A 15,759-nucleotide genomic window follows, 5' to 3' on the forward strand; every position below is an offset into this window, starting at 1 on the left:
AAGGACATTCAGGTATGTCCTATGGACAGGAAGTGGATGTTAGCATGGTCAGGCAAAATAATTGCTCAATTAAAAAAAAAAAAAAAAAAGTAGCAAACACAAATGTAATGCGTGACATATCTACCTTAAAAAAAAAAAAAAAAAAAAAAAAAAAAAAAAAAGGACGTGTTTAAGGATGTACACACAACGTATTAAAAAACAAACAGGAAAAAAGTCAGAAAATACTTGCACTGTGTGATTTCTGATGCGTGAAACTGCTGTCCATAGCAACCAGCTTTCCCAGTGAATCACAGAATCAAAATAAAAATTCACTGCTTGTTATAGGCATTATCCCAGTTTTCATAAACCAACTTTTCATTACCAACTATTATTACCAACACAATAAATTTTTTACATTCCATGCTTGCATACTGTTTTCTTATATTTCATTAGTAGAGATCATGAACTGTAATAGACGCTATTACTAAGGCTAATGATTGTGTAGCCTGAGCTCGGGACGGCATCTGGCACATACAAGAATTTATGTCTGTGAGTCAACTTAAACTGACATTTTACTTTTGTGTTCTGTGCGTAATTATGAGGCAGAACCGTCTGCAATCCAGCGGATAATGATAAAAAAGAAAACTTTCTTTGAAGATTAAGAGCCCAGTTTTCTTTCAGGGTATTCGAAAAATTCTTATACATAGGCTGAGAACATTACAAATAACACGAGGATAGGATTGTGATTAAAAATAATAAGCCAATTATTCTATGTAACAAATTGCTCCAGGGATAGAAAAAAATAAAATAAAACTATTTTCACAGAGTTCTTTGTAGAAAATTAAAGTCAATTTTCTGTGGATTATTCCAGTTTTAACATCTAATATAAAATTAAAAATATAATTAAAAACTATATGCACACACGTGCACCATGTGGAATTACGGACAAGATGAAGTCACTCTTGTATCTGAAGCCATGATCTAGGATCCAGCCGTTGTTTTATGGACTTCTGTCTTGGAGCTGGTACTGGTCTGGAAGGACAGAGCTCTTCATTACTTGTCTGAAGCTGGTCAGTACTTGAGATTTTTGTATCAGCAGACGATACTGGTTTTCGTGGGGCGGCCATTGGCCTTTGGAACTGTTGCATGATGGAATTCAATTTTGCATCAAGAGACTTGCGAGAAAAACTTGATCTTGGCCAAATGTTTTCCTTTTCGGATGGGTCTGGGATTTTTGGTTCTCCAACTGTATAGGGTGTCTTATTTGGTGGTGGTGGTGGGGCCCTTCTCTTCTTTCCCTTGACATCTATTACATTTTCTACTTCTCCTTTTAAAGGTGGAGAAAGTGTGTTCTTCTCAACGTGTAGTTGGTGGTTACCATCAAATAATGCTGTCCAAGGAAGAGAAGCAGAGTCTTCCTGTCCAATTAAGAACTGCCCATTGGTTTCTTCAATTTTCCTGTGCAGTATATCTGTTAAGCTCTCAAACTTCATAGGTGAACCGATGCCTAAAAGTATAGTGATAACACATTTAACAGATGTTAGGACATGAAAGCTGTCTGCTCCAACATGAGAGTGTTGCCTTTTTTTCAGCTATCCTAAAAGTCAACCTCAAAAATACCTTTCAAAAGGGCTCATGACAGGCTGAATTTACCATTTTAATTTTAACCCACATTTTTAGCCTTCTAAAAAAATTAAAGGAAGAAAAAAAAAAAAAAAAGCTAATTCTTAATCGTAGTAGCCCCTAGAGACCCATAGAAATACTCTTCATATTAGATTAGTATAGGATGAATTCAGATTGATTGTTGTGGGTGCGTAAGAATTAGCATTTTCTTGAAAGCCAAATCAGAAAGTCAGTGGCTGGAAAAAGCACATAAGAATAAACATGCTGCATGCAGAAATCTACATAGCCTATCGACACCTGCTATGTGGCTCACTTTGGTCAACAGACTACAATGTCATGCAGATTCTCCAGATTGTGCCAGCAAAGGTAGAGCCAGAGGGGAAACAGAAGCTGCACAACACAGGGAGTCCAGGTTTTTAGACACCCAACAGGAGACTGCAGTCAGACAGCAGGAGGAGGCTTCGATTCAGAGTAAACAAAGGCTTTGATTATGCAGTTCATGAAAATACATAACATCCAGTATAGTTTATTGTTCCCTTTAACCATGAACTTATGTAACAAACACCACTTACTCATATCATGATACACAGAAGTTGCCTCTCTTGTTGAAAACAATGGTGGTTTTCGCTGTGATATAATCTCTAATTTCATAAATTCTTCAGAACAATGCTTCCATTGACCTGCGAAAGGAACAACAGTGTTAGTACGGCAGCAGGGAGACCTTTTCATTTACACTACAAAAAAGTTCAGTACAAGCTAGATGTTTCTTTGAGATTTTTGTGAAATATACAGAATCACATTCAGTAAAGCAAGAAACATTTTTGTAGCTAAAACAATGACATTATACAAAAGTAGGGGGAGTAAATTGTTAGGATAAAGTATGAAAAATCGTTCAATCTCTAACAATTTGCAACTTTCATTTGGAACTCTGCATTTCCCAAATTATACAAATATAAAATTTTAAGGCTCCATGCACACTAGCATTTTTTTAAGCTCCTAGAAGCTGTCATTTTGTTTCTGCTCCTAAAAGCTAAATAGTGTTATCCTATGTGTCCATGCACACTATTTATGGTAGTAGTGTTTTTCCATCTTCAGGGTTTAGGAGCAGAAAAAAAAAAAATAGTTTTTGTAGTTTTCAGGAGTGTTTTTCCAGCAGAAAAAAAACACTGAATGCCCCTAAACACTAATTATTATACAGTATTTATAAAGCGCCAATAGTTCACTCAGCGCTGTACATTACAAAGGGGGACAGAACATGTGACAGAACAATACCAATACAATGCAAAACATGAGGGGATTGAGGGCCCTGCTCTTTCGAGCTTACAATCTAGGAATAAAATTATTCTAAGCTTTTTTTTTCTGCATGTACTATAAAAAAAACGCTAAAAAAAAGCAAACACTCCTAAATTAAATGCTACTATAAGCAGGAACAAGATTGCTATTATCAGCATTTTTTATCCAGCTCTTTTTACTAGCCTTTTTTTGAGCTTATAAAAAATGCTAGTGTGCATGGAGTCCAAAGCTGGCCCACTGGATCAATAGATCCAGTGGATCTAATAGATTAGATATATCCCTAAAGGTGGGAATACACGATTAGAAAATTAACTGATCGGTCATCCGATGGCCGAGAGGCGTTTGTTCATTGGTTGAAATTGTGGCCGACATTAACAATCTAAAAAAATAATTAGTCGGGCAATACGTAGTGTTGACGTCTTCTGTACAAGTGGTGCAGTGTGTGTGTGACCTTGTAGCCACGCCCTTCCGGCTAGAACGAGCGATATACACAACAATTCCCAGCAATGAGTATAACATAGTTTATTACATTACCTATATACATAAATAGGGATACATAAAATATAATATGCAGAACTCTGGTTTCATTATCTCATTGGGCCAATATACTTTTAACATTTGGAGTTTTCGTTTGTGTTTAAAGAGATTCCTTGGACACAAACATCCGAGTCATCTTCTATTTCATGCGTGATAGCGCTTGATACATTTTTTTCGTAGGACAGTCATACCACCGCATAGAAAATAGGTAGTTAGTATGCGAAACGACAACATTTTTCACTGTTGTTCAACCAGATTTTTTCGTTAACAATTTCATTATCGGTTAAAACATCCTGCTAATCAGTGAAGAAAAAAATCGTTCAATCAGTGATTCCGCAAACTTTTTCGTACAATTTTTCTTCTCGTGTGTACGGGGCATTATTGTAGATAATGTTATCCACATATGTGAAAAGGTGCATTGTGAAAATATTGAACCTCTTTTGAATGCACCAAGCACATATATTTTTCCTGTTTTAGATTTTCTTTTTGATATGTATTATCTTAATAAAAATACTTTTTTTTTTTTTTTTTAAACATGGTACAATGTGTATGGAGAATACATACACACATAGCAAAAAAAAAGAATCCTTGTTCCAAATTGTATAATAGAAAAACTTCAAAAACAGGCATATTGGTAAAAGAGCAGCTCATCTAATACAGATATTTGAATTTATGGGGTATATAGGTTTCTTATCTCTCTCAGGTTATTATTATTGTTCTACAGGATTTATATAGCGCCAACAGTTTGCTCAGCGCTTTACAATATAAACGGGAGACAATACAGTAACACTACAGTTCAATACAAGAGGGATTTGAGGGCCCTGTTCCTTGGAGCTTACAATCTAGGTTATCTAGGGTGAGATATCCCAAATAGAAGCAACATGTAATTTAAAGGATAAATTCACCTTTTACCCAAAAATAAATGCACTTTTTTTGCAGGTAAAAAAATGTGCCTTTATTTTTGGCTGCAGGAGCTTGTACAGCATTGCACCAGTGATCAGCAGATCGCTGGTGCCATGAAAGTCTCCTGCAGACCTGTCAGTACATCTGCTTGCCCATACGGGATGCAGCATTGGGAACAGGTTACATGTAGTAATGCCTATGAAATGTTTTGGCCTTGGACCCTTTGTTTCTTGGGGAATTTTTACAATAAAAGCATAGTTGCCCATATGCCAGAAGCACGAGAAATAACATTGATGTAATTACTCTAGGCTAAAGGAACAGTCACAAGACAGAGAATAAAAGAACAAAATTGGCGCTGGGAGGGGACCAAACTTAAAAAATAAATAAATAAAATGTAGTAGATGGTCAGTATAAAATAAAGGAGAGAGGGATGGGGGCAATAAACAGAATATGTATAGAATGATAATAAAAATCAGTAATGTTACAATAAAGAGATAATACAATAAAAAATGACAGATGAAGCATAAAAGTCCACAATCCAGGAAACCTAACTGGTGTATGGCAGGTAAAGGCAGCTCCCCATAGAACGAAGCAGTACTCTGCAGAAGGTAAAAACGGACAGAAGGGGGCACCAATCTGAGTGTAGAGGGTTATTACGGTAATTTATTAGCATAGGGTATTAAAACTACTCACAAATATCATGAGTAAGAAAGCATGGTAAAGTAATCCTTTGGTAAGCCGTCAGTCCACCAGTGGTGTGGGTCTGGGTCGTTCAAGATGAACGGGGATGGAGCAGTCAGCTGTCAGCAGTGCAGTGAGTTTTAAAAATGGCGCTGAAACCAGCATGGACCGCAAGGAAGACAGAGACTCAGCGGGCGACCAATGGCAGAGCAGGAAAATGTCAGGTGATGCATTTCAAAGTAGTAGCTTCTACTTCAGACCTGACTGGCTGTCAGGGGCTCTGGTGTTTTATAGGGAAAAGACAAGATGGGGTGGGCTGATTTGAACTTTGAAGAACAGCTCAGGAGAGACTCAGCAGAAAATTGCCATTTAGTACAAGACGGTAACCCCAAGCACAGCGTCCCACAACATTTCTCCAAATTTCACCACACGTCTATCTCTAAGTTTGTTTCATAGACTCCATACCCAATACCACCACCACAACTGAACGCTTCCAACGCTTCCAACGCCTATGCCAACAAGAAACCTTTTGGATCTACACTCAATACACTAGTCCACACTGTTCTATAAACACCATTTCTTCTCAATTTTTATTTTCACAATTTTTTTTTCTTACCACCCATATACTATCACCCCCACCCCAATATTCTCCATTTCTTCATTTGCATACTGCTCTCTGGTTTCTAGATGTACCGTAATATACATATCTTTTTTATATATTTTTATTAGCCATCACTCATGTTAATTATTCACATCAGACACATCAGACTGTGTTAGTACTGCTTTTACTATGCTGTTAATGTTCAACTTTCCCCCGTTGCCCTATTGGCGGTGCTCCGATCCCATCCACCGATCCATTTTGCTTACAGTGTCTCCTGAGCTGTTCTTCAAAGTTTAAATCAGCCTGCCCTGTCCGGTCTTTTCCCTATAAAACACCAGAGCCCCTGACAGCCAATCAGGTCTGAAGAAGAAGCTACTGCTTCGAAACATGTCACCTGACATTTTCCTGTTCCGCCATTGGTCGCCCGCCGAGTCCCTGTCTTCTTTGCGGTCCATGCTGGTTTCGACTGACGGCTTACCAAAGGATTACCTTACCATGCTTTCTTACTCATGATGTTTGTGAGTAGTTTTAATACCCTATGTTAATAATAAATTAATAACCCTCTACACTCAGATTGGTGCACCCCTTCTGTCCGTTTTCACAAGATATTGCAGGTCAGTATTTCTTCCAGCTCAGGTTTCCTTTAATTGAGGCTTCAGTAAAAGAAAAATCTAGTTTGCTTCCCACTCAAAAGTACAGTACAGGGTGCCAACCCTCCTTGCTTAGATCCCATCTTTAAACTGAAGCCAGAGCTGTAATTTTCTAACTTTTCCCTGCTGGTGAAATCTGGCTGTGCAGGACGACCTAAATGACGACTCCATATAGAAAAACCACTGCATTCTAGGACCTGAATTCAAGCCATCCGAGAACTATAAGCAGTAGAAATGGGGTTACGCAATGTTTTTCTTTTCTTCCATTTACAGGATGTTCTGCATAGACTTGACAGGGCCACGGTAATTGCATTTATCCAGTATTAGCACTGGGCATTGATTGCAACTTGAGATACATTATCACAAGTGAGTGCCCTTGTGAAGTTATAATGGAGAAGAGTTGTTGAAGATGTAACACAGATATATGAAATTGCTAATTAAAAGCTTATATTAAACTTGTATTAAAAGGCAAAACTTTTTTGGGGGAATAATAGGGAGGACAGGTTTGTGTGTTTTTTGTATGGAAGTGTCCCCATCCCCATCCTGTGGTAATTGCAATCAGGACCACTTCCTGTCTGCTGAACGTACAAAAAATCCTGGATGCAAATGGTTATAATAAGCTCATGGTTGTAGCTGCCAGGAGCTTGGTATATTTTTGTTTATTTAGTAAAGTGATTTGGGTAGCTCCACGACCACCTGTTCACTTTTACAATAGTTAAAAGGCCACCAACCCCCCCCCCCCCGCCCAGTGTTCAAAATGTTAATAAAACATACACTATACTCCAAATCATTGGATTCAGGTGTTCCAATCACCTCCATGGCCACAGGTATATAAAATCAAGCATCTAGGCATGCAGACTGCTTCTACAAACATTTGTGAAAGAATAAGCTCTCAGGAGCTCAGTGAATTCAAGAGTGGTACTGTGATAGGTTGCCACCCGTGCAATAAGTCAATTTGTGACATTTCCTTACTACTAAATATTCCACGGTCAACTGTCAGTGGTATTATAACAAAGTGGAAGCAACTGGGAACAACAGCAACTCAACCACTAAGTGGAAGGCCATGCAAAATGAGAGCAGGATCAGCGCATGCTGAAGCGCATAGAAGTCACCAACTGTCTGCAGCATCAATAGCTAAAAGACCTCCAAACTTTGTGTAGCCTTCAGATTAGCACAACAACAGTGCATAGAGAGCTTCATGGACTGGGTTTCCATGGCCGAGCAGCTGCATTCAAGCCTTACATCACCAAGTGCAATGTAAAGTGTCAGATGCAGTGGTGTAAAGTGTCAGATGCAGTGGTGTAAAGCACACTGTCACTGGACTCTAGAGCAGTGGAGATGTGTTCTCTGGAGTGACAAATCACACTTCTCTGTCTGGCAGTCCAATGGACATGCCTGGGTTTGGCAGTTGCCAGGAGAACAGTACTTGCCTGACTGCATTGTGCCAAGTGTAAAGTTTGGTGCAGGGAGGGTTATGGTGTGGGGTTGTTTTTCAGAGCTTGAGCTTGGCCCTTAATACCAGTGAAGGGAACTCTTAAGGAGTCAGCCTACCAAGACATTTTGGACAATTTTATGCTCCCAACTTCGTGGGAACAGTTTGGGGATGGCCCCTTCCTGTTCCAACATGACTACGCACCAGTCCACAAAGCAAGGTCCATAAAGACCTGGATGAGGTTTGGGATGGAGGAACTTGACTGGCCTGCACCCAGAAATTTCCCAACAGGACACAACTGGCAAAAGAAAAATAAATCCTGATGAGTTTAAACCATTCCCCAATGAAAACAGTAGTTTTGCTTTGGCTATGCTTAAAAAATGCAAGCTTTAGATATACTTAACTGTGAACACTTTAGACATTACGGAAACATTCCAATAAAACATTGAGATATGCAATGTGTAAAATCATAAGTTCAGACTACTATGCTCAAACTACAGGACTTTACAATATTATTCAATTCTAAATACATATTTGTTTTCATGATTTATATGTTCTGCAGGCAGCTGTCCTGGAATGTCAGGAACTTGTCTAACAGCTGTTCCAATCCACTTCATATGGTGCTGACAGCTGCCTATAACAAGTCATTAACACAAATGTATTATTTCCTTATCTTGTGTTACCGCCATTGAATAAATATTAAACTCAAGGCAGAAAAAACAAATTAAAAAACACTGGCATATCAAAACAGTTAGATCTATTTTATCATTTCATGGTCCACAGCTGTAGAACAACATAACCTAACCAAGGATTTTTTTTGTTTAGATTTAGTTTGAAATTTAGAAGAAATAATCTGTTGCTGGACTAGACTTCCTAGTACATGTACAGAGTAAAGCAAACTAATTACTTGGCAGCAGTATATATTCCCCCAATGACGATCACATGATAAATGTACAACAATTCTCAGCAACAATAGAAGTAAATAAATCCTCAATGTAACCAGGCACAGTGTGCTTTCTGGATATAAAAACACGGAAAGTACACTTTTCCTGAGAGAAACCTGAGAGGTAACATGACAGCAAATGTTAGTTGCCTGTTTGTTAAGCTGGCTCTATGGCTTTATTATTTTGAGTCACTCACCCAGAACAGTTTCCCAATGTGAAAACCAGATCAATGACTCAAAGTACTGAAGCCAGAGGGTCAATGTTATCTTCAGCCCCGCAGGACTTCGAGGGTTTTTGGTGCAACTATAACCCCCCATGAACCACTTATGTTAGACTGTGCAACAATAAAAATAAAAAGATTTTAAAAACGGTGGCCCACAATTGCAGCCTCTACATTTCTTTTAGAACAGTTGACTTTAAAAGAAATCTGTACACAGAAATATAGAAGCTGTCACACTGAGCTGAAAACACTGTCTGGCTATTTCTGACTTTAATACTTTGAGACATAGACCTGGAATAAACATGCCGATCAGGACATTCAGAACTCCTGACCTGCACACTTGTTTCCAGTCATGATGCCACTACACCAACTTGACTGCAAGGGAGCTACTATTTTGAGAAGGGAAGGCCTGTCTAGGTGAAGATGGTCTTTCAAATTTCAGCAAGGTTCATTGCATATTTCAGCACTAAATTACCAATGATGTTCTGGACAAATGCCAGTTGTTAGGTTGCCATGGTATGTAGTACCACATCTGGGAAACTGGGTGCCATTTACCAATTCACCACAATTTAATGTGTTAGTATCAATCACAGTACTCATTTTCAATAAAAGATCTGGAGGAGAATGATGGTACTTGCCCAAGAATCAATTAGTAACATCTTCTGAAAAAAGCTGCACCAAATGCAACAAAAAAACTGGAGCAAGCCCTCATTTGAGAGGAGACATAGTTTACAGAAGTTCAAAAAGATTAAAGTTAAAAGCTTAGGTCTGCTTGAGGTAGAAATTGGCCTGAAATGATTTTTGGGTGCACACTGGATAAGCTTTTTTTTCTCCTTTTGTGGTTTTAAAGAAATCTAAAAGGTCAAGAAAGTTTCCAGGTCCATCAGGCATAGGCTCAGTCAGAGACTGTGTACTGTTTGCAATGAAGATTTTACAAACACAGACAAGAGCCAGCCAATTACCCACACAGCACACATATAGTTCTCCAAGAGGAAAATTGCATACTGTTTTGCCAAAACTTTCTCTCAAAAGCAAAGTCAGGTGTAATTTTAAGTTTACCGTTGAAAAGTGAAAATAAGCAAACCAAAATGAGCAAGACGTAGCCGATATCATGAGCTGTCCATGCACTTTTCTAGTTCTGGAATCTACGCATTCAGAACCACCCAGAGCCACCAAATCTTCTATGACATTCCATCAGAACATGCTGTCACACTTGCTCAAGACTCCCATCCCTGCCTACCTCTGTTCACAGCTTTATTATGACAAATTGCTAGGGCTCTCTCAGTTGGGTAGCAAAATTACCTAAACAGACTATGTGTTGTTGGGACCAATTTTTGGAATGCCATGGGAGTGAAGAGAGTTCATAACTGTTGGCTGTGGTGAGATCTGAGCAGCTAGTAAAAGGAACCATGCAGAGCATGCAGGAAAAACAAGCTTGGAGAGAACATTGAACCTAAGTTAGAAACAGTAACACAAAAAGTGGCAACGCAGAGGTGCAGCATAAATAAATGTTGGGAAAAATAGGACTCTCATATGAAAAACCCAGATTTCAACCATTCACACTAAACATTAAATCTAGACTAAGGCTCCAGCAATGCACTGTAGAATGGTGGGGCAGATTGAGCTCTGTCAGAGGAAAAAGTTAGGCATACTATGTACACAATAGAGTAAGGAATACCTCCCAACTTTAGAACTTGAGGATGTAGGACACTTCAGGGTAACAAAGACCTGCAAAGTGGGTGTGGCCAAACTGGGGCTAAAGGGGCATGGTCAAACAAAATCCAGACATCTTTAATCCCATGAAATATACTTTGATTCCTGTGCCACAAGCAAGACTCTGACACACATAAACCTTAGCAAAATTAAATAAAAAAAAAAAAAAAGCTCTCTTTACAGATGATTTTGCAACATTAAAATAGACAGAATGCTAACACATTGTCTGAGCATACCTTAATGAATAACTTTATTAAAATAATTGCGGTGGGCTGAAGCAGGCATCCTGGGTGCCTTAACCAGCAAGCCCCTGCCAGGCCAATTAGTGGAGACAAGTGCCGAAATATGTTCTGGAACCGGGCTCTGGGACCGTAGCCTTGATTAATGGGACATTGGAATTTAATTGAAATCTCAGGACAGTCCCACTGAATCCAGGATGGTTTGGAGGTATGCCCCCTTCCTGTATACATTTCTCCCTCCTGCTCATTATCTTCCTTCCTGTACACACTATTCCCTCCCTGTACACATCACCCCCCCTATTTACACATTGCCTCCTGCTGTGAACATTTTTCCCCTCCCTGTACAGACTGGTCTTCATCTTATTGCACATTGCCCTTCTCTTGTACTCCAGAAATGTGAGACATCTAAATGCTTTTATACTGCACTAATTTTTGCTCAGCCTGGCGATAGGTAAAGCTGATGTAGGCTGAGTGCTGCCTCTGCTCAACTCAGCTCCCAACATTCTTAAAGCAGTTCTAAAGGCTGAAGGTTTTTCACCTTTAGGCATTCTATGAATGCAAACCTTCAGTATGCAGTTCCCCCCTCAGCCCTCCCTAATACTCACCTGAGCCTGATCACAAATAAGCGGCTCGGGAGTGGGCACTCAGCAGATGGGAGGAGTCAGGGGCACTGACAGGGGACCCGAAAAGAGGAGGATTGGGGCTGTTCTGTGAAAATCCCATGTGAAATGTTGAAGTGCTGGACAAAGGCCAGATTCTGCTGGATACCTGGATTATGTTGCAGTCTGTGCACTATCCTGCTGACTCTAGGATGGTTGGAAGGTATGGGAAGGGATCTTCCTGGTTGCACAGTCAATGTAGGAATGGTATTCTCTGGCTAAGCCTAATCTCTCAGCCAGGGTTGTGAAAGATGATGGACATTAGCCCTCCTGTTCCGAGCCTGGGTCCTATCGGTTAAGCAGGTGGCCTAGAGGTGCGGGTGCAGACAGAGTAATCCTCTGTGTCACAGCTCCCAAATATTAAAGCTCCAGCCTCTTCTATAGCAACCCACCCAGGCAGGCCGATACTTTAATTTAATTGTCAGGAGCCACAAATTATGCCTGCACCTGAATTAAATAGGGTCCTCTCGTGCATCAGCCTCCTGCTGAACTGATGGGGGCCTGGGACAGAGAGAACTATTGAAAGTGGTCCTCCCCCTCTCCCCATCAATTTTCCATAACTACACTCATACCCTACTCCCCTCTAACAAGAAGACATTCATTTACACCTTTTATTGGTGAACCCTCACGCACTCCTGCAATATTTGCTTAGGAAATAATGACGTGCAAGTTGCCCACAGCCTAATGAGATGCTGGGATCATGCACTCCTGAAAGCCTGCGGGTACTCTTCCTGTTTCTTGCAGCAAGCCCTGATGATGTGCCATAGCACATGCATGCCATCAGGGGTAAAAAAAAAAAAAAAAAAAAAAAAAAAAAAAAACTCAGCTGGCTCCTGGTAATCTCACAGAAGAAAAGATGATGGCAGCACAGGGCCAGGTGTGCAGCAGTGGAGTGGCGGATCACTACAGAACACTTCTGGATTCACTTGATATGCAAGTAAGTTTTTTTATGGATAACACAATGAAAAAAGTAAGGGGGGAGAACAATAGATGGGGATGAAGTTACTCTAACAATTTCTGGAAGGGTAATCCCTTCGCTCATGTCAATAAGATCTCTGCAATCAGCACTGCTCCAGCTCGGACTCTCCAGTTTCTATCCCTGCCCCTATGCCCTCTGCCCTGCCTATTCAGTCCGACCCAGGCTTTCACGCTGCTCATCCTCAGCAGTACCACTCCCATGCTCTCCCAGCAGCAGAAGGGGCAGAGAGGGCTGGAGGGACTGCAACTTTGACAGATTCTAAAATTAAAAGCAACAGGTCCAAACTAGACTTTATTTTTATATCTATCTATCTACCTACCTAATTCAAAGCATCTCACTTTTAACCAAGAGGAGGACATTATAGAAAGGTGATAGCAGCATTCTCACACAATAATAAGTACCATATATTATTTTCTATAGCAAGCAAAAATTATATTGTCAGGTCTGCATCTGAAAGGAAATGTGGACCTCATTTATACTTGCAGAATTGTTCACTGCAGATTTTTCCTTTTCAGAGGCCAGCTCAAGGGCGATCTGTCACCTACTAGATGCCGATTTTAACCTTTAAAAGGCCACGGCACCCCACTGCAACCACATGCATTACACGCAGTTGTGGCATGACCCCATTCACTTGAAGGGGTCCTGAAAAATAAAAAAAACGCATTCAGGCACGGCCAAATTTTTACTGCCACAAGCCACCTGTGTAGATGAGCCTATAGGGTGGCTGAAATAATTTTTATAATTATTTAAATGCAGCCCTGTAATCCACAAATAACTTAACATGTCTAGTAATGAAAGCATTTTCCTCTCTAAGCAAAGTTTATCAGCTTTGCTATGTCACACAACAAGGGGCTCAGTTTTTAAATGAGTCAATCAATTACAAACTGTTTTATCTTGGCTGAAAAAGTTAATAGTGGAGCCATCTTTCCTGTCCAATAGAGCAGAAACTTTCCCGAGAAAGTCCAGGTGTTTAGATTAGAATAAAAGTAAATACAAATGTTACTCATAAACTGGGCATATTTTTGCTTTCACATTTAAATGAAGGGCAGCCATACAGGAAAAGTATATAACTGCTTCCTTCTCAAGTCTTTAACACGATTTTCACAAACTAGGTTTTATAGATGGTCTTAAGAGCAGGGCTTCAGTGTGAAAGCCAACAATCACTCAAACACAACTCCATAAACACAGTGAATGGCCCCGTTACACGGAAATAAAAGACTTGCAACAAAATTAAGTCACTTATGTAGAGTACAAACTTCTGGCGCAGAAGTCTGTTATTTAAAGTAAAAAACTTTCAGAAATTAAACAAAAGAGGGTTTAAGTGGCTGGGATTATTTTGAAAATGTATTACAGTAGAAAAATATACCCAGAAATCTTTGCTTTGTGAACCTTCCTTTGCAGTAACAAAAATCTGTCTAGGCACACAGCCACATTTTCTCCAATATTTATTTTCCTATAGTACATTAAAAACTTTTTTTTTTTTTTACACTTCCACTTTTTGAAAAACTCAGATTTGTAAACTTTTTCTCTTTATTTGTATTTCTATAGCACTCTTCTCCCTGGGTACTCAATGCTTAGGAGCTGAGGAAGCTATCTTGGGCACACTCAGGTTTTAGTAGTCAACCAACTACTTCTCCAGCTCTCAAAAGGAAAAGTCACTAGTTTGAAGTATGTTGCAAGGTAGTTGTTTCCTCCAGGAAAGCACCTCAGCGGTGCAGCCCTCCTCAGACAGGGAGATCATGGAGAAATTGTAAAAAGAACACACACAATCAATTAAAGCTTTGAGGAAGGAGACACGTCCCTGAAACGCATCAGTTTGCTGATAGCACCAACAGTTTGGAACCTGCTACCATAGGTTGTTCTATTCATGCATATCACTTCCACCTCTTGTGAGTATGGAATTGGCTTTATTTGATTTCTCTCAAATCTTGGGTAATGCACTAGGCGTTTGACTATAAAACGACTGCAAAAACACATGGGGCGCAATGACTTCATAGCTGCATACAGAGACTACTATGCCTGGACACTGAGGAGGAATTTTAGAAGTGGCTGAAATGCATTCTGTTTGTCGTTGCTCTTTCAGACAACAATTTCAGAATTTGAGTACATAATGGACACTGGGGTGGGCAGGATTGTTGGCATGTTGGTTTGTAGCAGAGAAAGATTCATAGGCCTCTGATTTAGCTCACATCACTGTACACCATTCTGTCATACCTTGCAGTTTGTGTACCTCCAAACCTCGCAGACCAGAAGACTCCAGACCTGTCAATTCAAACATGGTCAACTCCTGGCTCAGCTCACTATAGTGAGTGGCAACATAATTACATTGCTGCCCACTTTTACTTGAAGCTACAGAGGGGATTGTATATGACCAGTGGTCAGGGGAATAAGCAAATCATAGTGGCCACCAATCTTACTACAAGGAAACACAGACAGTTTTTCTTCTTACATACTGAGAAACAAGGTCTTAGGGTCGATTTATGTTTTTACACAAGATTCACACATTTTAAATCTGATTCAATTTGACAAATGTGTCAATACTTTTATAATTGGACCCCTAAGTGTTCTCATATTAGGGATTGGTAAAACTGATAAAGATCAGCAAATAGATTCACTTACTGAGGTTGTAAAAATGCTGCCAGAAAGCTTCCATCCATTTCTGCAGGTCTTCTCTGCTATCAGCTGAGAATATTTTAGGTATGGCTTCCCCACATACAATGTTGATTATAGAAAAACTGTTTGTTCTTTTCTTGGAATCTTTCTCTACAGCTCTAATTCTGGTTTCCTGAAATACATGCATTTTGTTCAAATAAAATATTTCTAGTACTGTATATAACCACTTTTACTAATGTTAAAAACTTCCAGAAAACACAGATCTCTTTTGGACAGAACATTTTGGGGTCTTTATCAATGGTTTCACCCAAAATTGACACATTTTTCAAATATTTATATAGAAGTATGTGAACTTTGGGTGAAAGTTGTGTGAATATTTAGTGAAAACATTTATAAAAAACAGACCCCTAAATGTTCTGTCCCAATTATACATGTGTTTATTCTTATAAGGCCTCATGCACATGGGGCATTTGCTTTTCTCCTATGAATGCCAGTACCCCTGGCAGGAAAAAAGCAATGTAAAAAAACAGTGCCTAAAGCCACGTATTGTTTAGGAAGCACCAAACATTTGGAGTTACTAATGGATTTCGTTACTCCATGGATTTAATTTATTCTGGTCAATGGAATGCATTAACGCTCAAATGCGCCTTGATACAGCTAGCGCGTTCAGTGTTTTTTCTGCTCTTCAGTTCC

At 39.6% G+C, this 15,759-nt stretch overlaps 1 protein-coding gene across 1 annotated transcript in view; it reads right to left on the reverse strand.

Annotated features, from left to right (window-relative positions):
* Positions 1-533: 533 nt before the first annotated feature.
* RTKN2 (rhotekin 2) overlaps positions 534-15,759 on the reverse strand; it is a 100,676-nt gene continuing 85,450 nt past the window's right edge. Inside the window, exons 10-12 of the mRNA XM_089683205.1 lie at positions 15,073-15,238; positions 2,175-2,282; positions 534-1,486 (exon numbers count right to left, since the gene is read on the reverse strand). Coding sequence (XP_089539331.1) covers positions 936-1,486; positions 2,175-2,282; positions 15,073-15,238 — 825 coding nt within the window. The 3' untranslated portion in view covers positions 534-935. The remainder of the gene's footprint in view (positions 1,487-2,174; positions 2,283-15,072; positions 15,239-15,759) is intronic.

Source organism: Staurois parvus, unplaced genomic scaffold (assembly GCF_062004578.1).
Source record: "Staurois parvus isolate SC_StPar_1 unplaced genomic scaffold, SC_StPar_1.0 ptg000303l, whole genome shotgun sequence".
NCBI lineage: Eukaryota > Metazoa > Chordata > Amphibia > Anura > Ranidae > Staurois > Staurois parvus.